The sequence below is a fragment of the Canis lupus genome, chromosome 19 (assembly GCF_048164855.1).
Source record: "Canis lupus baileyi chromosome 19, mCanLup2.hap1, whole genome shotgun sequence".
Lineage (NCBI taxonomy): Eukaryota > Metazoa > Chordata > Mammalia > Carnivora > Canidae > Canis > Canis lupus.
In genome coordinates this window covers 52,282,293-52,307,129 of record NC_132856.1, presented here as the reverse complement: position 1 = coordinate 52,307,129, position 24,837 = coordinate 52,282,293, and the positions used below count along the sequence as shown (strand labels likewise).

At 50.6% G+C, this 24,837-nt stretch overlaps 1 protein-coding gene across 3 annotated transcripts; it reads right to left on the bottom strand.

Moving 5' to 3' along the window:
* Positions 1-2,235: 2,235 nt before the first annotated feature.
* On the bottom strand, positions 2,236-7,725 carry S1PR5 (sphingosine-1-phosphate receptor 5). Of its 3 annotated transcripts, XR_012012317.1 has the most exons (3): positions 7,623-7,725; positions 3,157-5,578; positions 2,236-2,566 (listed from the first exon to the last, which is right to left on the bottom strand). XR_012012317.1 is itself a non-coding variant. In XM_072787304.1 (2 exons), exon 2 carries the CDS (start codon positions 5,558-5,560, stop codon positions 4,364-4,366), a length of 1,197 nt encoding a protein of 398 aa, XP_072643405.1. In that variant the 5' UTR covers positions 5,561-5,578; positions 6,982-7,061; the 3' UTR covers positions 2,236-4,363. The 3 variants fall into 3 exon arrangements, 2 of the variants coding, with proteins under 2 accessions (XP_072643405.1, XP_072643407.1); XM_072787304.1 differs by lacking the exon at positions 7,623-7,725 and adding an exon at positions 6,982-7,061 and having other exon boundaries at positions 2,236-5,578; XM_072787306.1 differs by lacking the exon at positions 7,623-7,725 and adding an exon at positions 6,956-7,025 and having other exon boundaries at positions 2,236-5,578.
* Positions 7,726-24,837: the final 17,112 nt, after the last annotated feature.

Here is a 24,837-nt window from a genome sequence, read left to right as displayed (position 1 = left end):
AATTATTTAATCACTATATTGGACACCTGAAACTAATATGACATTCTATCTTAACTACACTGGAATCAAAATAGAATTTTTAAAAAGATTTTATTTATTTATTTATTTATTTATTTATTTATTTATTTATTTATTCATGAGAGACACAAAGACACAGAGAGAGGCAGAGACACAGGCAGAGGGAGAAGCAGGCCCCATTCAGGGAGCCCAACGCAGGACTAAATCCAGGGACTCCAGGGTAACGCCCTGGGCTGAAGGCAGGCACTAAGCTGCTGAGCCACACAGGCATCCCCCAAAATAGAATTAAATTTTTTTTAGAGAGACTGAGCAGAAGAAGGGGAGGGGGTCAGAGGGAGAGAGAGAGAATCTTAAGCAGGCTCCATGCTCAGTGAGGAGGCTAATGCAGGGCTCGATCTCATGACCCTGAGATCATGACCTGAGCTGAAATCAAGAGTTTGAAGCTTAACTAACTGAGCCACCCAGTTGCCCCTAAAATTTTTTTTTAGAAAGACTGTATCTTTGAAGAGACATAATCAAGGATACGATGCTTTCAGTTTTCTGATGAAATGACTTCATAAGAATTCAAAAATTTGGGTACCTGGGTGGCTCAGTGGTTGAGCATCTGCCTTTGGCTCGGGTCCTGATCCCCAGTCCTGGGATCGAGTCCCACATCCGGCTCCCCGCAGGGGGCCTGCTTCTCCCTCTGCCTATGTCTCTACCTCTCTGTGCTTCTCTCATGAATAAATAAATCTTAAAAGAATCCAAAAATTAAAAAAAAAAACAAGTACCTCATTGGAATGCCATATGTGATATACATTCATTCCTAAAAAGCTAGATGATAAGCTGACCCAAATTTCAACTGCACTTGGGAAGTTTGTTTCCTAAAGATATTCTATATTAAATCTTTTTAAAAAGAAAAAAAAAAGAGTCCATCTAAATGAAAACTAGGTGAATAATCGAAGGAAATGCCAGGCTAAAAAGATGTTGGTCTAAGAAAAGATTTTACCAGCCTTAGGAGTGAATTTTAAAGATTCAACATCCCTGCTCAGTCTAGGATTAAATCCAAGCCAGAGGATGGTGGGGGCGCGGGGAGGTGTTGTTGCGTGAGCTGCAGTTCCGGACTTCTCCAGAAGGGGCGCCATAGCCCAGCCAGCATATGCACAGTGGCCCAGGCGAGGCAGAAAGTCAGCACTTTCCTAGACGGTGTCGGAAGGTAATCTCTCATCTCAAAATCAAGCCTATAGGCCCTGTGATCCGGTGATGCCACTTATATAGATTTATCCCAGGTATACTTGCACACGTGCAGGAGGATGTATGTACACGGATGTTATTGCAGTACTGTGAATAAAGGCAAAGGATTGGACCCCCCGCGCCTGGCTGGCTCAACCGTTGAGCATGACTTCTGCTCAGGTCATGATCCCAGGGTCTGGGGATTGGGTCCCGCATAGGGCTCCCTGCGAGGAGCCTGCTACTCCCTCTGTCTATGTCTCTGCCTCTCTCTCTGTCTCTCATGAATAAATAATTAAAAACTTAAAAAAAAAAAAAAAAAAAGGATTGGACTCAACCCATGTGACCCTCCATAGGATCCTGGTGTAATACTTTGTGGCACATCCAGCTGTGAATATTATGCAGCCAGTGAAAGGGATTATAACATTTTCAGTGTGAATGTTTGTCTTGATTTGAAAAAAAAAAAAAATTTAAGTGCTATGGATTGAATTGTGTCACCACCTTCCTGACAAGTGGTATCATATGTTCAATCCCTAACTCCCAATACGATGGTATTTGGAGATGGGGCTTTGGGAGGATGAGGCCATTAAAGGCGAGGCACCATGACTGGATTAGGGCCCTTACAAGAAGAGACACGAGAGAACTTTTTGGTTTCTCTACCCTGAAGACACAGCAAGAAGGTAGCCATCTGAAGTCTTCACCAGCACCAGATAATGCTGGCTCCCTCATCTTGGTTGGAATCCAGCCTCTTAAAAAAAAAAAAAAAAAAAAAAAAAGGAATCCAGCCTCTAGTACTGTGAGAAATAAATTTCTGCTTATCCTGCACAGGTAGGGTCGCCTGGGTGGCTCAATGGTTGAACATCAGGTCATGATCCCAGGGTCTGGCAATTGGGTCCCGCATAGGGCTCCCTGCGAGGAGCCTGCTACTCCCTCTGCTTATGTCTTGCCTCTCTCTGTGTGTCTCTCATGACTAAATAAAAACCAAATCTTAAAACAGACAAACAAACATACTGCACAGGTAATGGTGTTTTTTAATGGCAGCCTGAGCCAACTTAAGACAATAAGTAAAAAATCTGTGGGTGTACAATTCCCAAGATACACTATTAAGTGAAAAGCAAGACGCAAAGCAGTGCTGAAGTTGTATAAAATGAGAGAAGTATTTATGTGCCAGTTCATTTATCCACAGAACAGCTCTGGAAGTTTCCAAGGAATCCCAACAGTGATCACATCCAAAAGGGGGAACTGGTGCTTTTCGAAATTTGTAAAATGTGAACAAGGGAATAAATCCCCTACCGTCATACTATCAAACAAGCAAACAAAGGAGTGAGCTTCAGGTTCCCTGGAAAATAAAAGAGCCTGGGGTTAGGGGCGCCAGGCCCAGGGGAAACTCTGTCCCGTCCTGGGAGTTCCCGGGTTTCAGTGTGTTTGTATTCCAGAAAATAGGTTGGTTTCCCGTGCCTGTGGCCTGCAGGGACTACCTGAGCTTGGCGGGCAGACGCTCAGGCCCCCAGACTGGGTCCGTGGTCCCCAAAACACACTGCTGTCCTAGCACTGCCTGCAGTTGCACGGGTCTCCCAGCAAGGGGCGCGCGGTAGTCTGAGCCCCAAGCCCTCTGCCTCCCCAAGCAGGGCGGTGCGGCCCTGGGGTCCGGAATGCGTCTAGGGACAGCGGGTCCCCACAGCCAGCGTCCCTGGAGCCTTTCATGGACACAGACGGGGTCCTGGTATCGCCCCCCGGAGAAGAATGCAGACCGCGGAGGGAGGGAGTGTCAGGCCGTGCCACACCCCTCCGGAGGAGCCACACGCTAGACCTGCGCCTTCTTAGGGCCTGGGAGCCTGACAGTCTGGGCTACTGTCCTGGCTCAGACACCGGCCAGGTACTCACTGCTTGCAGTTTCCTCATCTGTCAAATCGGGGTGAGGAAACCTACCTTGCAAAGTTGCAGTCAGGGTAAGAAAAAAGGTGTGTCCTAGGGCAGCCCCCGTGGTGCAGCGGTTTAGCGCCGCCTGCAGCCTGAGGTGTGATCCTGGAAACTCAGGATCGAGTCCCACATCGGGCTCCCGGCATGGAGCCTGCTTCTCCCTCTGCTGTGTCTCTGCCTCTCCCTCTGTGTGTCTCTATGAATAAATAAATAAAATCTTAAAAAAAAAAAAAAGGTGTGTCCTAGACCGAGCACCGTGGGATGACCAGCCAGACACGATTAGCTATAGTTATTCTTATTATTTTATTATTTTAATTTTTTTGAAAGATCTGACGTCACACTCAAATCTTTTTTTTTTTTTTTTTTTTTTTTCAAATCTTGTTTCAGAGAGGAATCGGCTAAGTCTCTCCCACGGTCAAATTTCAGTTTAGGGGGCCCCATCTTTGGCCTTGTCTCCTCTCAGCTGGGGAGCTGTCCTTGATTCCTTTCTTTTTGTCCCATCTCCACTCAATTCCTCAGTAATTCTGTCTGCTGTCTCCAAAATCTATTCAGAATCCACATAGTCTGAGTCCCCATCATTGCTCCCCTGGGCCAGTGCAGGCACTTTCACCTTGTTCTAGCTTCTACCTTCATCCTTCCAGAGATCTGTGAACATTTCAAGCAAATCAAGTCCATCCTCTGCCTCCCACTTCACCAAGAGTAGAAGCAAAGTCCTCCATGAGCCCCACAAGGCTCTGTCCCTTCTGCATCATCTATTTCCTGCCTCTGTTTCCTCCCACCACTCTCCTCTATTACTGCTCCAGCCAGAAGGGCTGCTTTTCTCTGTTTTCAGAGAACACACAGGCATGTTTCAACCTCAGGACCTTTGCTCTGCTGTTCCCTCACCCTGAAAAACTCTTCTTTCAAGTGTTCCCAGGGCAATGATGTCTCAGCTTACATCGTATATCACCTCTTTGGCAGAGAAGCCGCCCCTGACCACCATCGCATCACTGTATTGTAGCCAGAATTATCTCCGTGATTTCTTCACTCTGCTGTTGCCTGTGTCCCCCATCAAAATGTCGATTCCACAAGGGCTGCGTTGTCTTATTCACTGCTGTGAGGTTTCCCATCTTCTGCCGCCACCATCTTCAGCAGCTTTTCCTACAAATTCCTTTATTTAAAAAGAGAAAGTCTGCAAAAACAGCACTTAGGGAGGGCGATGGCAGGCCAAAGGGCGTCAGTCTGCAGCCGGTGCGTGTACCAGGGTCCAGGAGGCTGTGGGCGCACCAGGGCCGCCGGTGGAGCCGCTGGTGTCCAGCCCGTCCGGCTGGGGGGACAAGCGCCCCAAGTGGCGGCAGCTGCCGTCCAAGCCAGGGGGCAGCCAGCGGTTGAGGCCTTCCGAAGCCCCCGCGGGGCTCCCGGACCCCTGGGAGGCGTCCTGCTCTCTGGTGCAGGGGCGGCGGCCGCAACAGAGGAGGCGCACGAGAGCGTGGCGCAGGTCGCGGTTGGTGAACGTGTAAATGATGGGGTTCAGAAGCGAGTTGGCCATGGCCAGGCCCAGGAAGGGGTCGGCCTGCAAGAGCACGGGGCAGGCGCGCGCCGGGCACGCCACGTCGAACAAGAGCAGCAGGAAGAGGGGGCCCCAACACATGAGAAAGGCCAGCAGCACCAAGCTGAGCGTGCGCAACAGCGCCAGCGAGCGCGGCGGGCGGCGGGCCCGGGTGGAGGCGCCCCCGGAGGCCCCGGGGCGCTCCCGCAGGCGCCGCGCGTTGGCGCGCACCTGGCAGTAGATGCGCCCGTAGAGCGCACAGATGGTGGCCAGGATGCCGAGGAAGGCGAGCACGCAGAAGAGCACGTAGGCCTTGGCGTAGAGCGGCAGGACCGTGGAGCAGGAGTCCAGGCGGCCCAGACAATTCCAGCCGAGCGCTGGCAGGAGTCCGAGGAACAGCGACACGCCCCAGGCGGCCCCCGCCAGTGCCAGCGTGCGTCCCCGACGGGAGGCGGGCGCGGGTCCGCGGCGGGCCATGGTGAGGCGGCGCTCCAGCGCGATGGCCAGGAGGCTCAGCACGGACGCGGCGAGCGCCACGAAGACGCCACCTTCGCGGGCGAACCAGAGCGCGGGCGACAGGCGCAGCGTGAGAGGCCCCGACAGCAGGATGTTGGCCGCGTAGGCCGCGCCCGCCAGCAGGTCGGACAGCGTAAGGCTGCCCAGGAGCAGGAACATGGGCGCGTGGAAGCGCGGGTGGCGCGCAAGCACGAACAGCACAGCCAGGTTCTCGAGCACGATGAGGGCGCACACGGCCAGGGACACGACGGCGTCCGCACGCAGCCCCGCGCCGGGCTGGTAGCGCGCGCCGCGCAGCTTGCCGGTGTAGTTGTAGTGCAAGACGATGACCTCGCTCACCGGCGCCGGCCGCAGCAGCCCCGACTCCATGCGCCTCCTGCCCCAAGGCTGCGGGAGGGGTAGGGTGCGGTGTCAGGCCTGGGGGCGCGGGCACGGTGGGGCGGGGCCTCGGGGAAAGGGGCCCTAACCCCCCCACTCCACACTCCCCCCGGGGCCCAAAGGGAGCTCGGAATGAAAACGAGGTGGCCGGGGAGACAGGCCGACACAAAGACACGCAAATAATATCACGAGGGGACGTGGTGACACAGAGTCCTATGGGAGAGGGACACTAATAATTCACACATAATCAGGGATATCCGGGGCTGGATTCAATCAGAAATAGACAGAGACACACTGACAAAGACATGAACACACAGTCACAAACTAGGGCAAAAATACACAGTCACACCCCATCAGGGAAACAAGAAAATAGTCACACATGAACAGAGCAACATTGAGACATACAGGGACCTAACTTAAGTCACAATCAGAAAGGGTCTTGCCCAGTCCTACAGGCCACAATTTCACAACCTCCACCCACACCCAGCCTGGAGCCCAGAACCCCACATTCTACATGCCTCGCTGCACACAGAGCTTTTTCCTGTCCAAACCCCTTCATCCACCACAAAAGAAGAAAAAACAAAACAAAAAAACCTGTGAGATAGCTAAGTCTGTTCTCCCATTTTACAGAGGCAGAGCCTGAGGGCAGCAGACAGGACCCAAATTGCACCAAGGGACGTTTGCAGAGAGGCACACGTGTCATTAGGGTATAATAATACTTCCCGCCTGAGACTTCACCCTTTCATCCCCTCCACAGCTCTCCTCTTAATCCCAATTTACAGACACCAGTTGTGACTCGAAAGAAGTCCCTTACATAAAAAGTGGACACAAAGGTGTTCCTCTTCTTGCATAGGTGCGGCTACTCAGAAATGGTTATGCGAGTCAGAAAAGGTCCTGAGAGTCCCACTTAAGAGATGAGAAAACCGAGGCCGAGCAAGGGCCACGGGCTTATTTGGACGCGGCAGAAGCAAATGCATCCCAGACGCCTCGGCTCCGCTCAGGGAACCTTGCACAAATACAGACCCAGGGAGTCACGGCCTCAGCCACGCAGGGGGAGGGAGGCATCAAATCCACGCAGACACTGGTGACACTCGCTCTGATGGGGACACCGAGCAGAGGCTCACAGCCTCTGCATCTCCCGCCTGGCCTGGGATTCCCTGGCAGCAGGACCGAAGTAGCGAAACTCAACGGTGGCGCAGCCAGGAGAGGGCGAGGCCAGGGAATTCCTGGAGCCCCTACCCCATCCCGGCCCCGCGTCCAGCCCGGGAGTCTCCGGCTTCCCCGCCCCCCGCACCCCCCACCGAGGCCAAGTGGGGGGGACCCAAACAAGGGGACCGGGGAGGCGATCAGGGCCACCCACTGCCGGCACGGCTGAGCCCCGCGCACCTGGAGACCCGGTGCGGTGCACTCACCCCTGCGCCCTGGTCGTGCGTCCCCGGCAGTCGCGCAGCGGGGAGCGGAGTATGCCACCAGGGCTCGGGGGGCGGGGCTGGAGCTGGCAGGCGAGGGGGCGGGCCCGCAACGCGGACCTCTGGCGGTCGCCAGCCGTCGCCCCCTCCCTTTGGGGCCCGGGCACCCAGCCCATGGCTGCCAGCCTGTGCCACCCGCCGCGGCACCGGAGCGCGCCCCGGCGGCGACTGGCACCGGCGAGCCCTAGGCTCCCCCCTCCGGGCCTGAACCGCTCGCCCCGGGACGCTCCGTCGCGGTGGGAGGACTGGGAGGCGCGGGAAGAGGAGGTTGTCAGCCCGGGCGGCCGTAGCCTGAGCCTCTTCCCGTCCCGTCCCCCCTCCCCCAGCAGAGCGGTCCCGTCTGTCCCCGGACGCCGGTCCCTGCCCATTTCCCCGCCTGCCGTCCAGCTGAGCCTCTGGGCTGCACCCCAAGAACGCCCCGTCGGCGAGAGACCCCAGCAGCGCAGGTTAGAAGTCTTCAGGAAGGGCGGCGGCAGCCTGGGTGCCCACCCTCCAGCAGTTAGGTCCTGGTGGCTCCTCGGGGCGCAGGCCACTTTCCATCCTCCCGCCCCACATCCTACCCCCCTCTCGCCCCCCACACACACCTGGCTTGGAGGGAGCTGGGGAGGCGCAGGTGAAGGCAGGGTTCTGGTGGGAGCCTCCTTCTCCCCAGATGAGGAGGATCTGGTTCGAAAGCCTTCCTGGCCCCGCCCCGCCCCGCCCCCCCCCCCCCCCCCGCCCTTGCTCTCCTACTCTTATTGCTCCCAACGACGTGATTTGCTCATTTAACATGTTTCTGGGGGGTGTCCCCACCAGACGGTCAGCCCCTCGGGAGGCAGGGGTTCACGCTTGTTGGTGGCGCAGCGGGGACACAGCCCAGGCCCCGTAAGTTACCGCTGACTGAGTAAATGAATGAATGAGTGTGTGTCTCTTTCATCGGGTCTCTCAGGGTCTGGCTCTCTTTCTCCCCGTCTCTCTTGCATCTCTCTCAGTCGTTGGCTGTGTCTTTGTCTATGTGGCTCTCCCACGCCTCTCCCAGGCCTCTGCTCCTCCAATGGGCCAGTCTGAGCTGGCCCCACACCCCCACTCCCAGTTCCCAGGAGTTTCCTGGCCAGGCCCAGCTCTCCCACCCTCAGACCAGAGGCTACAGCCAGGAAGGGGGACTAGGCCTGGTGGCCACTACTTTCCCCAGGATTGGTGCTCTTTGACTAGCCCCAGTGGGGTGATGGTGTCCCAGGGGACTGAGGGGAGGCTTGGGAGAGTGCCCCCAGGCGAGGGATCACAAGGGGCACCCAGGCCTGGTCACATCCCCGTGTACCCCCTTGAGGAGTCCCCGAGGCTTCTCGCCCTGCTGTTCCTGGGGGAGACAGAACGGTTCCCGCCTGCTGGGACCAAGGACACATGCAAGGCAGTGCCGCCAGTGGGGGTGGCGTGGGGGCTGGGGAACGCTTGGGTGGTGGTGCTCCACAGCCTTGTCTTCCAAACTGACAGAGAGGAGCCCTGGAGATTCCTCAGACGTGGTGGGGCCACCCAGGTGCTGGATAAATGACCCCCTTCTGGGAAGGGGAAGCCACGCCCCACGTGGGAAGGTGGCCTCTTCACACCTCCCAGGCTGCAGTCTCACCTCCCTGGGGCTCTATGCTGCAGAGGGAGGCTCTTCCTGCCACCCATCCAGGGCCCTCCAAACACCCCCACCCTTCCAGTGCCTCTTTTCTCTAGACTGAGACCCTGACTTCTCTGGCAGATGTCAGGAGCCTGGGCATCTCTGTGCTTCCACCCCTATCCACCATTCCACACCTGTGGCCACAGTCCTTAATACTCGGATGAGGTTCCCCTCCTGCTCTAAATTCTCCCATGGCTCCCTAGGTGACTCAGAAGAACCACCAAAGTCTTCACCCTGGTCCACATGGCCCTGGGTGTCTCCTTATCACTTACTTCACTATTTCCTTGCCTCCAGCTGTTTACTGCCCTCCAGCTCCACTGGCCTCCTCCCAATTCCTCACACAATTGAGGACCTTTGCCCTTGGGGATGGGTCTACCTGGAACACTCTTCCTCCAACCCTTCCCAGTTGGTCACCTCCTCAGAGAGGCCTTCCTTGATCTGTCTCCCTCCTCCCCAATCTCACAAGACATTTGACATCATCTGAAATTACCTTGATTATTTATTCACTTATGTGGCCTATTGTGTGTCTGTGCCCTAGACCCTCAGATCCAGGAAGGCAGAGACGTCTGTCCCTCTGCCCAGATGTCATATAAATAAATATAAAGGGTTCAGAGTCTGTTGCCAGGCTCACCTACTTTGTCTAGGACCATGGCAAATGATGCCCTCTCTGAGACTCAGTGGCCTCATCTGTAAAATGGACTTAATAACAGTGTCCACTCTGAGGGATATTGTTGAGGATGAAAGGTATGATTAGAACAGAGCCAGGACCAAAAACAAAGACAAAAACAAAGACGAGAGCCAGGACATACAGTGAGAGGAGAGGGGCCAATGAGTAAATCGAAAGAGAAATGAAAAAAATACCCAGAGACAAATGAAAACACTACAGGTCAAAATCTTTGGGATGCAGCAAAGCAGTTCTAAATGTTGGGTACTGTTGGTCACCACTGTATGCTTGAGGAGGATTTAGGATAGGACTCAGCGGGCAGCCCCGATGGCCCAGCGGTTTGGCGCCGCCTTCAGCCTGGGGTGTGATCCTGGAGCCCCGGGATGGAGTCCCACGTCGGGCTCCCTGCATGGAGCCTGCTTCTCCCTCTGCCTGTATCTCTGCCTCTCTCTCTCTCTCTGTCTGTCATGGTTAAATAAATCTTAAAAAAGAAAAAAAAAGGGCAGGACTCAGCTCAGGCTCTACGGGCCTCAAGCACCACCCCCCAAACACCCCCTCGCAAAGTCAAGCCCGGTCTCTTCCCAGGGGAAGGGCATCCCTGGCCTGCGCTGTCCTGCCACAGCCCGCCCACCTGATGCATGCCTGGGCGGGCACACCCACCAAGCAGGTTCTGCTACCTGGGCCCTCACACAGGGGCCGCCCTGCCCACTCTGCACCCACTCTCAGAGCAGAGTCAGTGCCCATGAGAGGACAGCAGGCCTAACATGGTCTCCTCAGACCCCCACCCACCTGAAGATTTGGAGGACCACAGCGGGGGTTTCCATTCTTCCCTCTCAGCCCCTTTGGTCCGATCCGAGGCATGAATGTGGTGCAGAGAGGTGCAAACCAACTTTCCCACTGGCCAGAGACCAGAGCAGTCATGGTTTGAGAGACCTCAAACTGGAAGCCCGAGCACCTGTGGCCCACATCCACAGGCATGTTTGCTTAGCTCAGAGGCTTCCCATTCAAACAACTGTCTGAACTGGCCAGAAACGCTGCACTTTAGCTGGTAAATGTGTTGCTCACAGGCGTACAGGTTAACAGCTCTGGAACTATTTATATGCTAGTGTTGAACAAATAAGTACATATGGTAGATTCTTCTGACAGCCAGGTTTCATGCTGTTGCAGAAGGAAGTTACAAAAAAGTGATGTGGGGGCGCCTGGCTGGCTCAGTCCGTGGAGCAGTGGAGCATACCCCTCTTCATCCCAGGGTTATTGGTTTGACCTCCCCCTCTTTGGGCGTAGACATTACTCAAAAATAAAATAAAATCTTTTTTTAAAAAGATTTTATTTATTTATTCATGAGAGACACAGACAGAGAGAGAGGCAGAGACACAGGCAGACAGAGAAGCAGGCTCCTTGCGGGGAACCCTATGCGGGACTCGATCCTGGGATTCCAGGATCATGCCCTGGGCCGAAGGCAGCGCGTTTACGCTGAGCTACCCAGGGATCCCCTCAAAAATAAAAAAATAAAAAAATAAAAAATAAAAGCAATGAGATGCTGGATTGTGGTTAGCAAGATGGCATGTTTAATAGATAGCTAAGAAAAAAAATATAAATGTGTGTATACATGGCCTAGTAAACACACATATATTTCCTAGTGCTGTCTGCTGAAGATTCAGAATATTGGCACACTAGAAAAATGAGTACACTCAGCCCCAAGGTCTTGGTTTCTAAATACCTTTTTCCAAAAAAGGAAAGAAGTAGCCGATCCTAGGGCTAAGGAGAGAAAATACAAAACCAGCCTGGAGCGCTGCCTTCAGCCCAGGGCGTGATCCTGGAGACCTAGGATCGAGTCCCACATCAGGCTCCCTGCGTGGAGCCTGCTTCTCTCTCTCTCTCTAATAAATAAAATCTTAAAACAACAACAACAACAAAAACAACAACAACAACAACAACAACAACAAAAAAACAGCCTGGAGACTTTTCCAGGGCCAGAAAGTCAGAAAGTCCTAAAACAAAACCAGCCCAAAGGACACAGGAGCCAACCGGAAAGAACACCCCCAGGCCAAAGCTGGAACAATCTGAGCCACCTTGGTGGCTCAGTTGGTTGAGCCTCTGCCTTCAGCTCAGGTCATGATCCCGGGGTCCTGGGACGAGTCCCACATTGGGGTCCCCGCAGGGAGCCTGCTTTTCCCTCTGCCTGTGTCTCTGCCTCTCTGTGTGTGTGTCTCTCATGAATAAATAAATAAAATCTTTAAAGAATATGTGTGAGAAACAAAACGAATAACCATAGTATTGGATTATAACCCAAACAGTGAGATAAATATCCACAAGCCCATACTGATTTGAAATACATGATTAGGGGGATCCCTGGGTGGCTCAGCGGTTTGGCGCCTGCCTTTGGCCCAGGGCGTGATCCTGGAGTCCCGGGATCGCATCAGGCTCCCGGCATGGAGCCTGCTTCTCCCTCTGCCGGTGTCTCTGCCTCTCTCTGTGTGTGTCTCTTATGAATCAATGAAAAAAAAAAATCTTTAAAAAAATCATCCTGATGGGCCTTAATCTTTGTCCACAAATTCTTTTTTTTTTTTAATTTTTATTTTTGTCCACAGATTTTTGATACTCCTCCCCATACAGAGACCTTAAATGCAAGGACCTTAAATGCATATCACTAAGTGAAAGAAGCAGTCAGAAAAGGCAACCTGTGGGGCACCTGGGAGGCTCAGTTGGTTGAGCTTCTGACTCTTGGTTTCAGCTCAGGTCATGATCTCAGGGTCCTGGGATCAAGCCCCATGTCAGGCTCTGTGCTCAGCACGGAGTCTGCTGGAGATTCTCTCTTCCTCTCCCTCTGCTCCTCCCCCTGCTCTCTCTCTCAAATAAATAAATAAATAAACAAAATCAGAAAGAAAGAAAGAAAGAAAGAAAGAAAGAAAGAAAGAAAGAAAGAAAGAAAAGGCTACATGCCGTTTTAATTGCAATTCTATGACATTCTGGAAGGTCCAAAAGTGTGAAGAAGACAGTAGAAAGATCAGTGGTTGGCAGGGGTCAAGGAGTTGAGAAGGATGAAGATGAGCTCAGAGGATTTTAATGATAGTGATGGCAGATTTATGTCAATGCACCTTTGTCCAAACCTATAGAATGTAGCACACCAAGAGGGAAGCCTAATGGACACTGTGGACTCTGGGTGGTAATGATGAGTCATGGCAGGTTCCCTGGTTGTACCCGATGTACCACAGTGATGTGGCATGTCCACGGGGGGGAAATTGTGGGGCAGCAGGGTATATATGGGGACTCTGTCCTTTCCACTTATTCTCCGTGCAATAAAACTGCACTGAAATATAAGTCTATTAATTAAAAACAGAACAAAACAAAACAGGGACGCCTGGGTGGCTCAGCAGTTGAGCATCGGCCTTTGGCTCAGGGCGTGATCCTGGGGTCCTGGGATTGAGTCCTGCATCCGGCTCCCTGCAGGAATCCTGCTTCTCCCTCTGTCTGTGTCTCTGCTTCTCTCTGTGTGTGTCTCTCATAAATAAATAAATGAAATATTAAAAAAATAAAAATTAAATTCAAAACAAAGCAAAACATCTGAGGCACCTGCGTGGCTCAGTGGTTGAGTGCCTGCCTTTGGCTCAGGTCATGATCCCAGGGTCCTGGAATTGAGTCCTGCATTAGTCTCCTTGTGGGCAGCCTGCTTCTCCCTCTGCCTATGTCTCTGCCTCTCTCTGTGAGTCTCTCATGAATAAACAAATAAAATGAATAAATAAATAAAATGTAGGAAAAAAAAGGAATTCCACATAGTGATGTGTGCTATTAACTAATAAAATATCATGGTATGATAGGAGAGTGACTGGGAACCACTTTGGATCCAGACAGCAGGGGATCCCTCCTTGAGGAGGTGAAGGAAGCTGAGGTCAATGGAAAGGGGATTCCTGGCAGAGAAGTCTTCATGAGTAAAGGCCTAGCATACTCCTTTTATTTTTTAAAATCGAGGCCATATTCACGTAACATAAAATTAACCATTTTAAAGGTACAACTCATTGACTTTGAGTACATTCACCATGGTATGCAACTGCTACCTTGGTCTAGTTTGAGACATTTCAGGGGCACCTGGGTGGCTCAGTGGTTGAGCATCTGCCTTTGGCTCAGGCCGTGATCCTGGGGTCTTGGGATCGAATCCCACAACAGGCTCCCTGAAGGGAGCCTGCTTCTCCAACTCTGCCTATGTCTTTGCCTCTCTCTCTGTCTCTCATGAAGAAATAAATAAAATCTTAAAATAAAAAAGGCATTTCAAAAAAAAAAAAAAAAGAGAAGAAGACATTTCGTCACCCCAGAAGGAAACCACACCCATGAAGCACCCACTTCCCTTACCCAGACACTTCACATGAATGGAATCGTGCAATCCGTGGCCTTTTGTATCTGACTTCTTTCACTTGGCATAACATTTTCTGGGTCCTTCCAGTGGTTGCAGGCATCGGGAGTCCATTCCATTTTGCAGCTGAATAGCATTTTATTGTATTTGTGTACTTCTTCTTACAGGTTCTAAGAAGAGACTTTTGGGCTGGTGGAGCAAGGGAGGAGAAGGCAGCTTGGCAGTGGCATCAACTGGTCCCAACACGATGGGCAGGACTTGGGTGGAGCCGCATCCTTCTCTCCTCACCTGCTCACCCCAGGCCTGGCAAACAGCCCAGTGGAAAAGCTGACCTCACCCCCCGCCCCCCAGTTACAGCTTGGGTTAAAATCAGGCCAAGGATTTCGAAACCTGTCCCCATGGGTGAGGGCCAAATCCTCAGGGAGATGGAGGAGGCTGGCCCTGATCTTTCCCCCAGGCCGCCCCTCTAGTACCCACTTCCCTGCACCTCTCACTTCCCAAGCCCTAGGATTGGAAACTGGGAGTCAGCACCCCCTCCCTCTCTCGCCTGCTCACACTTAGATATTCATTTGGTGGATTAGATAGAAGAGAAGGGAAGAAGAAAAAAGAGCTGGGCAGAGGCAGTAGAGCAGCAGATGCAAAGGCCTGAAGGCTGCAAAGCATGAGCGTGTGAAAGAAACTGAAATCGGGTCAGTTGCGCAGAAGCTTAGCTTAGGGGGAGGAAAGAACAGGGGGCTGGGAGCAGACTGGGGGTCGCGCAAGGCTCGGGTCTGGTGGGGCCTGGAATGCCAGGCTCTGCAGTCTGACCATCACCTCACTATATGGCTTGCCAAACCTCTCTGATCTGTCTCCCCCCTGTAAAATGGGGTCTTCCAAACAGTGATCTTGTGAATATGAATGCAGCCATCGGTGCAAAGTGTTAACACCTTGCCTGTCAGAGCAAACCACTCTATAAATGTCAGGTATTATGTTTTCACAGCTTTATAGAGAGATAATTCGCTTGCCATACCATTCACCCAGCGAAAGTATTTTTTTTTTAATTTTGTTTTGTTTTGTTTTGTTTTATTTATGATAGTCACAGAGAGAGAGAGAGAGGCAGAGACACAGGCAGAGGGAGAAGCAGGCTCCATGCACCGGGAGCCCGAGGTGGGACTCGATCCCGGGTCTCCAGGATCGCGCCCTGGGCCAAAGGCAGGCGCCAAACCGCTGCGCCACCCAGGGATCCCGCGAAAGTATTTTATATTTCAAAGTATTTTATAACCATTATTTCTAAGGTTCTTAGCATAGTCGCAGAGTGTGTAACCATCACCATAACCAATTTTAGAACACTTCATCACTCAGAAAGGTAGACTTCATACTTACTGGCAATCTCAGAGAGAGAGAGAGAGAGCATGAGTGGAAGAGAGGGGCAGAGGGAGAGGGAGAAGTGGACTTTCTGCTGAGCAGAGAGCCTGGTCTAACATAACACCCTGAATGCGCTTGAGCTGGTCTGAGAGAGCCTGATGTGGGACTTGATCTCAGGACCCTGAGATCATAACCTGAGCCGAAGGCAGACACTTAACCAACTGAGCCACCCAGGTGCCCCTTGTCTTTTTTTGTGATAGCCATCCTTGTGAGGCTGAAGTGGCATCTCATCGTGGTTTGGATAGTTATTACTTTTTGTTACTATTTTTTTTGATCCACTCTTCACACGGCAGTCCATGCTTCCTCCCGTCCTTCTGCTCACAACCCTCCATTACTCCTCGGTGCCCTTTGAAGAAAGTTTAAAAAGTCCTGGCCATTGGTGTTGGCTCTCCCTACCCTTCACCCCCACCCACTTCACCCTATACCACCGTTCCTGCCTCTGAATCTCCAAATCTGGCAACTGTTCCTCATGGTCAAAGAGAGGCAGGCTTTGGGGTCAGGCAGACAGTGGGTGGAACCCTGGCTCTGATGATCTTGGGTGGATGGATTAGCCTCTGTAAGCCTCATTTGGTCATCAGTTAAATGGGAATTAGAGGATTCCCTATCTCCTAGGGTTCAATGAAACTATTCATGTCAACTCGTTTTTTTAAAGATTTTTTAAAAATATTTTTAAAATTTATTTATTTATGAGAGACACACACAGAGAGACAGAGACACAGACAGAGGGAGAAGCAGTCTGCCTGCAAGGAGCTGGAAGTCGGGACTCCATCCCAGGACCCTGGGATCATAGCTTGAGCCAAAGGTAGATGCTCAAGCACTGAGCCACCTAGGGGTCCCTAAGATTTATTTCCTTCCTTCCTTCCTTCCTTCCTTCCTTCCTTCCTTCCTTCCTTCCTTCCTTCCTTCCTTCCTTCTTTCTTTCTTCTTTCTTTTTTAAGATTTTATTTATTTATTCATGAGAGACACACAGAGAGAGGCAGAGGCACAGGCAGGGGGAGAAGCCAGCTCCTTGCAGGGAGCCCGATGTGAGATTTGATCCCCCGACTGAGGCTCACGCCCTGAGCCAAAGGCAGACACTCAACTGCTGAGCCACCCAGGTGTCCCAGATTTTATTTCTTTAAGTAATCTCTCTACCCAACATTGAGCTCAAACTCACACCCCTAAGATCAAGAGTTGCTCACTCTACCCACTGAGCCACCTGGGGCGCCCCTCATGTCAACTCTTTAGTACAATGTCCAGTATTGAGTAAGGGTTGTATCAATCAGAATTTGCTCAGTTGGAAGTTCCAGAAAAAAAAAAAGCAAACAAAACAAAACAAACAAAACTAAGTTCAACTAAAAAAAAAAAAAAAAAAAAAAAAACAAAAAAACACCTCAAACTCATCTGAGGAAAAAGAAGAAACCAAGTGACTCCTGTAACTAAAAATCTAGGGGCCTAGGAGTTGGGTTGACTTTAGGCATCGCTGGATGAAGAAGCTCCAGTGTCACAGGACTCTAATTTGTCTCCTGGCTCTACTGGCTTTTATCTCCTCAGGGCCCCCTTTGGGTGGCACGGGTTCTGTCTGGTACTAGAGATCCATTATTTCCCCTCAGCAACTACTTGAAAAGAGATATCCAACTGCCCCCAAGGTTTCAACAGATGTCCTAGTACTGCATTTCATTGGTCCAGCTAGGATCACATGACACAACCAAACCAATGACCACGCCTAAGGGTTGGACTGCTCTGATTGGCCGGGTCAGAGGATCATCCCAAATTGGCGGTCATCCCAAATTTGTAACGCACCTCTATTCAAGCCAATATAAGTCCTTGAGCCTTGGTAGGTTGTTTCAGGTGTCTGAGGTGGGAAGGCGTGGAGTGTCAGAAAGGTGGAGTTCACTTTGGGCCAGTTGAGTGTGAGATGCCTCCCAGCCATCACATGTTGCCCCTGAATCATCAACTGGATAGAAGACCCCATTCATCGGGTGTCTTGGTGGCTCACATTCTTTTTATTGCTTTTATGGAAATGTAATTTCATTTCCCTTTGAAGGATACAATTGGAAAGTGTCATTATTATGATGTATGACTTCTCCACCTGGAGATAATTGCCCACTTTTTTTTTCTCCTTCTTTTTTTTTTTAATTTTTATTTATTTATGATAGTCACAGAGAGAGAGAGAGAGAGGCAGAGACACAGGCAGAGGGAGAAGCAGGCTCCATGCACCGGGAGCCCGACGTGGGATTCGATTCCGGGTCTCCAGGATCGCGCCCTGGGCCAAAGGCAGGCGCCAAACCGCTGCGCCACCCAGGGATCCCCAGGGATCCCTTTTTTTCTCCTTCTTATAAGTTCTGGCAGTACATCTCAATTCAGCTTTCCAAATGATCACACCATCCAGATAATCTATAGGTAACATTCTGTTTTCCTCCTGAGTTCTTTCCGATGGGCAGTTTGTCCTGCCATCCTCCCAGGAATTATCTTCAGTTTCCATATTGGGACACCTGTTTTCCTCTATCTCGTGTCTTCCTTTTTTCTTCCCAGTTTGCCCCCTTGTTTTGTTGGGGTGCATCCTCCAATAACTTTCTAAGAATATGAGCATAGGCGATAACATGTTTTGAACCCCTCTGTATTTGGAAATGTCTTTTTTTTAAGATTGTATTTATTTATTCATGAGAGACAGAGAGAGAGAGAGAGAGAGTCAGAGACACAGGCAGAGGGAGAAGCAGGCTCCATGCAGGGAGCCCGACGTGGGACTCAATCCCAGGACCCCAGAGCCATGACCTGAGCCGAAGGCAGATGCTCAACCACTGAGCCACCCAGGCATCTCTGTATGTCAGTCACTTCTGAGAAGAGGCATTGGAAAGCCCAAACACACTTCTCTAGTCTCCCTCTTGTCTCTCTGTGGCTGTGAGTTCAACATGATGCAGCCACAAGACAGTGGGTTGCCTCATCAGCCTGAGCCCCTGGGTGACTGTGTGGAGCTGAGCCCCTGTCAGCTGGTAAAGGATGAGTAACACAAGGGAAAAATAAACTGTGTTTGTGTTAACCTACAGTGCTTCGGACTTGTTTGTTACTGCAGCAAAACTTGACTTATGCTAACATAGAATCCACCTTCAATCTGGCTTCCTCAGAGAAGTCCTCCTGGATCACAGCTGCTAAACTAGCTTACTTCCCCCTGTTGTCAGCTTGTATTTTCCCACATGACCCTTGCTGTAATCATAACTGTGAAATTATTTGTGTAATGAGCTCATCATCCAACTCCTGCAACCCACTTCCAAGACCCCAAGAGGAGAGAATGGTATTTGGGTCACCCAGTGCTGCAGCCCTGAACCCAGGACAGAGCCTGGCCCAGAGTAGATGTTCAGGATACATTTGCTGAATGGAAGAAGAGTTTTACATCCTTTCTGCCAAAAAGGTAGCAATGAGCAGAACTTATTCCTGGAGCATTTTTTCACACAACTCTTGACGTAATAGAGGTGTGAGAGGCAGCATATGATGCCTCAAGGAAGCAAAGGCAGTTTGACCAGGAGAGTGGTTGATGGTGAGGAAGCATCTATCTTCATATTTAGTTTTCTTCAAGAGTGTGTAATTTATTCTAGCAATGGCTCAGCCTGGGAGGGATTTCCAGGGCCTGATGTATTTCAGTAAGGGGGCTGGGAACGGGGTGGAGAGGCATAGAGGCATTCTTGGAACTGCTGAGAGACCCAGGAGAAAATTCATGCACTGATGCCAAGATACAGTCACCAGAAGACGATCCTACCTTCCTGAATTCCACTCAAGTGCAATTTTGCATCTGTGCCCTCACGTTAGCACATCACTTTGTTCCTTCGACTTTACTGAGCTATGGCTGACATATGACAAACTGCATGTACTTCCAACATTGCAGTTCTTCCACAACTTCTCCAGCACTGGGCATGGGCTTTCTATTCTTTTTTTTTTTTTTTAAGATTTTATTTATTTATTCATGAGAGACACAGAGATAGAGAGAGGCAGAGACACAGGCAGAGGGAGAAGCAGGCCCCATGCAGGGAGCCCGACGTGGGACTCCATCCCGGGTCTCCAGGATCACACCCCGGGCTGAAGGCGGCGCTAAACCGCTGAGCCACCCGGGCTGCCCAGAATGGGCTTTCATTTCTTTCATTTTAGCTGTTCTGGTGGGTCTGTAGTAGTGTCACGCTGTTTTGCATTTCCCTGATGGCTGATGATGTTGAGAATATTTTGTGTGCTTATTTGGCATCCATTTCTTTCTGTAAAAAAACATTTTATTTATTTATTATTTGAAAGACACAGAGCTTGAGCACAAGCAGTGGGGAGGAGGAGAAAAAGAGGCAGAGGGAGAAACAGACTCCCTGCTGAGCAGGGAGCCCGATGTGGGGCTTGATCCCAGGACCCAAAGATCATGATGTAAGCTGAAGGCAGTTGGTCAACCGACTGAACCACCACAGCACTCCCATTTATCTCCTTTTGTGAAGTCTATTCAAAGCTTTTTGCCAGTGTTTTTATTGGGTTGCTAAGTTTTTATTTTTTATTTAAGATTTTATTTATTTATTCATGAGAGACAGAGAGAGAGAGAAGCAGAGACACAGGCAGAGGGAGAAGCAGGCTCCCTGCTGAGACCCTGAGGCAGGACTGGATCCCAGGACCCCAGGATCACACCCTGAGCTGAAGGCAGATTCAACTGCTGAGCCACCCAGGCGTCCGTGCTAAGTTTAAAATGCATGGTGGCTATGAAGATTATCACTGGGGATAAGAGTAGCTCCCCTGCTGTATGACCTCCATACCTGAGCCTCTCCTTCCTCATCTGTAAAGAGGGAAGAAGTGCACCTACCTTATAGCGTAGTGCTGAGTGTGAAGTACTTGAGACAGATAAAGTCAGGGGGGCGCCTGGGTGGCTCAGTGAGTTAAGTGTTGTTGGACTCTTTTTTTTTTTTTTTTGGATTATTGATTTTGGCTCAGGGTTGTGATCTCAGGATCATGAGGTTGAGCCCTGAGTTGGGCTCTGTCTCAACAGGGAATCTGCTTGAGAGTCTCTCTCTCCCTCTACCCCTTGCCCCATCTTCTCACTTGCTCTCTCTCTAAAATAAATCTTAAAAAAAAAAAAAAAAAAGACAGGTAGGGCACCTGGGTGGCTCAGTCAACTAAGCATCTACCTTTAGCTCAGGCCATGATCCTGGGGTCCTGCAATTGCACCCCGCATGGGGCTCCTTGCTCAGCAGTTTCTCCCTCTCTGTCTGCTTGCCACTCTCCTTGCTTATGCTCATTTTCTCTCTCTTTCCCTCTTTGTCTGTCAAATAAATAAAATCTTAAAAAAAAAAAAAAAAATGGGGCCCTGCCCTAGCCCGGGGGAGGTCAGGACAGGCCTCAGAGCAGATGACGGACAAGCTGAGGCCTGAAGGGGAGGAGGCACCACAGGCAATGTTAGTTTCCCACGGCTACCGTAATAAATTGCAGCAAAGAAGTGGCTTGAAACGGAAATGATTCTGGAAGCTAGAGTCCAAAGTCATGGTGTCAGCAGGGCCATGCTCTCTCCGAAGGCGCTGGGGGCCGGAAGAGACTCCTTCCTTGCCTCTTGCCCAGCATCTGGTGGCAACTGGGGTCTTTGTTTCGTAGGTAAATAACTCCCATCTCTGCTGCCATGGTCCCTTGACCTTCCTCCCGGTGTCTATGTCTCTGTCTTTTCTTTTTCTTTTTTTTTAATTAATTAATTTTTAGTTTTTAAAGGCTTGATCTATTTATTTGACACAGAGAGAGAGAGCACAAGTAGGGGGAGTGGCAGACACAGGCAGACGGAGAAGCAAGTTCCCTGCAGGGAGCCCGATGCGGGACTCGATCCTGGGGCCCCAGGATCATGACCTGAGCCAAAGGCAGGTGCTCAACCGCTGAGCCACCCAGGTGTCCTGATGAGACTTTTTAAGATCCATTCTCTCAGCAACTTTGAAATATATAATACAATATTGTTAACTATAGCAACCATGCTGTACATCACATCCCCAGGATTTATTTATCTTTTCTTTTTTAAGGTTGTATTTATTTATTTGAGAGAGAGAGAGCGTGAGAGAGAGCACGAGCAGGGGGAGGGACAGAGGGAGAGGGAGAAGCAGGCTCCCCGCTGAGCAAGGAACCCAACACCACCGGATCCCAGGACCCTGACATCATGATTCAAGCAGAAGGCAGACACTTAACCAACTAAGCCACCCAGGCGCCCCAGGACTTATTTATTTTATAACTGGAATTGTGTACCATTTGACTCCCTCTACCCATTTCCCCACCCTCATCCCTTGCCTGTGGCAATCACCAATCTGTTCTCTGTATCTATGAGCTCATTTTGTTTTGTTCTCTTCTGTCTTGGTTGTTCAGGCCCTTTTTCCTAAAGATTCCTTATTGTTTAAAGATTTTATTTATTTATCTATCTATCTATCTATCTATCTATCTATTTGTTTATTTATATTTTTTAAAAGAGATTTTACTTATTCATGAGAGGCACAGAGAGAGAGGCAGAGACACAGGCAGAGGGAGAAGCAGGCTCCCTGTGGGGAGCCTGATACAGGACTCAATCCCAGGACCCCAGGATCACTCCCTAAGCCAAAGGCAGACAGATGCCTCAACCACTGAGCCACCCAGGCACCCGCTCCTCTGCCCATTTTCTAATTAGATTGTATTTTTCTTTCTTTTTTTTAAATAAAGATTTTATTTCTGAGAGACACACACACAGAGAGAGAGGCAGAGACACAGGCAGAGAGAGAAACAGGCTCCACTCAGGGAGCCCCATGTGGGACTCGATCCCGGGTCTCCAGGATCACGTCCTGGGCCAAAGGCAGGCACTCAACCACTGAGCCACCCAGGCGTCCCATGATTGTATTTTTCTAACATAGCTACTAGAATTTCTAATATTATATCTCATGTATCTACTGAACAGTGCTGCTTTAGGGTTTTTTTTTGGCATTCAGAAACTGTCCATAAAAATAACTTGATGGGGCACTTGGGTGGCTCAGTCTGTTAAGCATCCAATTTATTTCAGCTCAGGTCATGATCTCAGGGTTGTGAGATCAAGGCCTGCCTCAGGCTCCAAGCTGGGTGTGAGCCTGCTTGGGATTGTCTCTCTCCTTCTCCCTCTGCTTCTCCCCCTTCCTCTCTAAAAAAAGAAAAAATAAATAGCTTGATAAATAGGTTCTTCCAGCTGTTGTGTGGATTAGAGGCATCAGAGTTGGCAGCCAGCCGCTACTGATGGGGGCCAGAATGAGAGGGTGGTGGTGACTAACAATGTTAATAGCGGTGGGGGGGGTACCTGTTAAGCATCTGCCTTTGGCTCAGGTCATGATCTCAGGATCCTGGGATCTAGCCCCTGCTCAGTGGGGCGTCTGCTTGTCCCTCTCCCTCTGCCCCTCCCCACCACATTACACTTTCTTTCTCTCTCTCTAACAAATAAATAAAATAAAACCATTAAAAAAAAAAAAAAAGAATGTCAATAGCAACACTTCACAGTGAAGTGGTGGCTGGTGTGAGCGTGGCCCTGTTCTTAGTGTTCTGTGTATTCTTTTTTTTTTTTTTAATTTTTATTTATTTATTTATGATAGTCTCACAGAGAGAGAGAGAGAGAGAGAGAGAGAGAGAGAGAGGCAGAGACACAGGCAGAGGGAGAAGCAGGCTCCATGCACCGGGAGCCCGACGTGGGATTCGATCCCGGGTCTCCAGGATCGCGCACTGGGCCAAAGGCAGACGCCAAACCGCTGCGCCACCCAGGGATCCCTGTTCTGTGTATTCTTTTCATCCTTCTTCCAAACCCTAGGAATGAGGCACTATTACTAAGCCCATTTGGCAGATGACAAAACTGAAGTGTAGAGAGGCCTGGCTGCAGCGTCTGCCTAGGTGGCCATGATTGTTGTGCTGCTTAGAGAGTATGAGGACAACCGTAGACAGACAGACAGACTCTGGTAAGGGAGGTGAGGGAGGCCAGGGGGTGGGGGTGGGGATGGGGCAAGGCTGTGGGAGGAAAGGCCAGTGGGACTGAAATGCAGGATCAATTAGGGGCATACTGCATCTGGGGAGCCTGAGGAACATTCCAAGGGGGACACCTATAGGCTGGACTCCAGTCTGGCACTGGAGACCCAGGTAGTGAAATGATGTGGTTGTGCTCATTCATTGGCAAGGGGGGTGAAGGCAAGGAATCCAGGGCCCCACCATATCCCCCAATGAACCAGCTTGACCAGGGAGGGGTGGTCAGCCACCAGATCAAACAAAAGAGGGTCGCCTGTGTCCCCCCACAAACCATCTGTCCCTTGCAACAAGTTCCCCTTTCTGTTCCACATGTTATTTGTTGCACTTACTGTGTTGTTGAGCACCTACTGTGTACATGCAGGCCACATGCTGAGTGTGAGTAGCCAGCAGTGACCAAGATGGACAGAGTCCCCTGGCCTCTTGATGTGGTGAGGACAGAGGTTATATACTTTTATGATCTGTGCTCTGGTCTGAATGTTTGTGTTCCCCCAAAGGGCATATATTGAAACCTAGCCCCCCTATCCCCCTCACATCCCCAACCCCCCCATACCACCCTGTGTGATGGATGAGGAGGCAGGGCCTTTGGGAGATGATCAGTGATTAGATGAAGTTATGGGGCTGGAGACTCCGTGATGGGGTTAATGCCAAGAGGAAGAGACAGGAGATCTCTCTCTTTCTCTCTTTCTCTGCCTGCATATACCAGAGAAAGGCCATGTGAGGACATGAGCAGGAGCAGGGCCCTCACCAAGATCTTGGCTGTCCTGGCACCCTGATCTCACGCTTCCACCCTCCAGGATCATGAGAAAGAAATGTTTGTTGTTTAAGCCACCCAGTCTGCAGTATTTTTACAGCAGCCTGAGCTGACTCAATCAGGTTGTGGTAACTGCTCTGGGGAAAAAAAAAAAAAAAACAGGGACCAGAAAAGGAGCTCAAAGGTGGGGGTGGGGTGGATTTTGAGCACTGTCAGCCTGCGGGAATGACATTTGAATAAATTCCTGAAGGACGTCCTGGAGGAGCCAGCTATGCAGACATCTCAAGGATGGGAGAGCTAGGCAGGCAGGGGGAACTGTAAGAGCAAAGGTCCTGGGGTGGGATTGCACATGTTGGGTTTGGGAAGGGAGACAGGTGTGGCTGCAGGGAGGTGCAGTGAGGGGAGAGTGGAGGGAAAGCCAGGGAAGTGACTGTCTTTTTGAGCCTTATTCACATCGCACACTCTTACCGAATCCTCATCCTATTTCCTTTAGCTGGCTGAGGACAGTGCCTTTGGGCTGGCCACTAGGGGCCACCCTCTCTGCCATTCACAGGGTGGCTACACTGTCACTCGCCTTTGAGGTTGTGGTGGGTTTTTTTCTGAGCCCTGACTGTGCCTCAAATGCCATGCTAAAGCCCTTTACCCGGATGAGCTCAGCTCGTCCTCCTAACATTCCTGAGTCAGAGGCAATGAACATTTTTTTTTTTACAGCTTTATTGAAGTATAACTGACATACAACAAACCACACACATTTCGAGTGTACAATCCGATGAGTTTTCATATCCTGGAAACCAGCACCACCATCAAGATTCTAAACATATCCACCACCTCGAAAAGTATATTCTAGCCTTTTTTTTTTAATCCCTCCCTCTAGCGTCTCCCCACCCCACCCCCAGACACCCCGAAATTGGTCAGAGATGAGACTGCATTTTCTGGAGTTTTAGGTACACGAGACCAGAAAGGGTATATACTCTTTTTTAATCTGGCCTCTTTGCCTCCGCAGAATGATCACGAAGATTCGT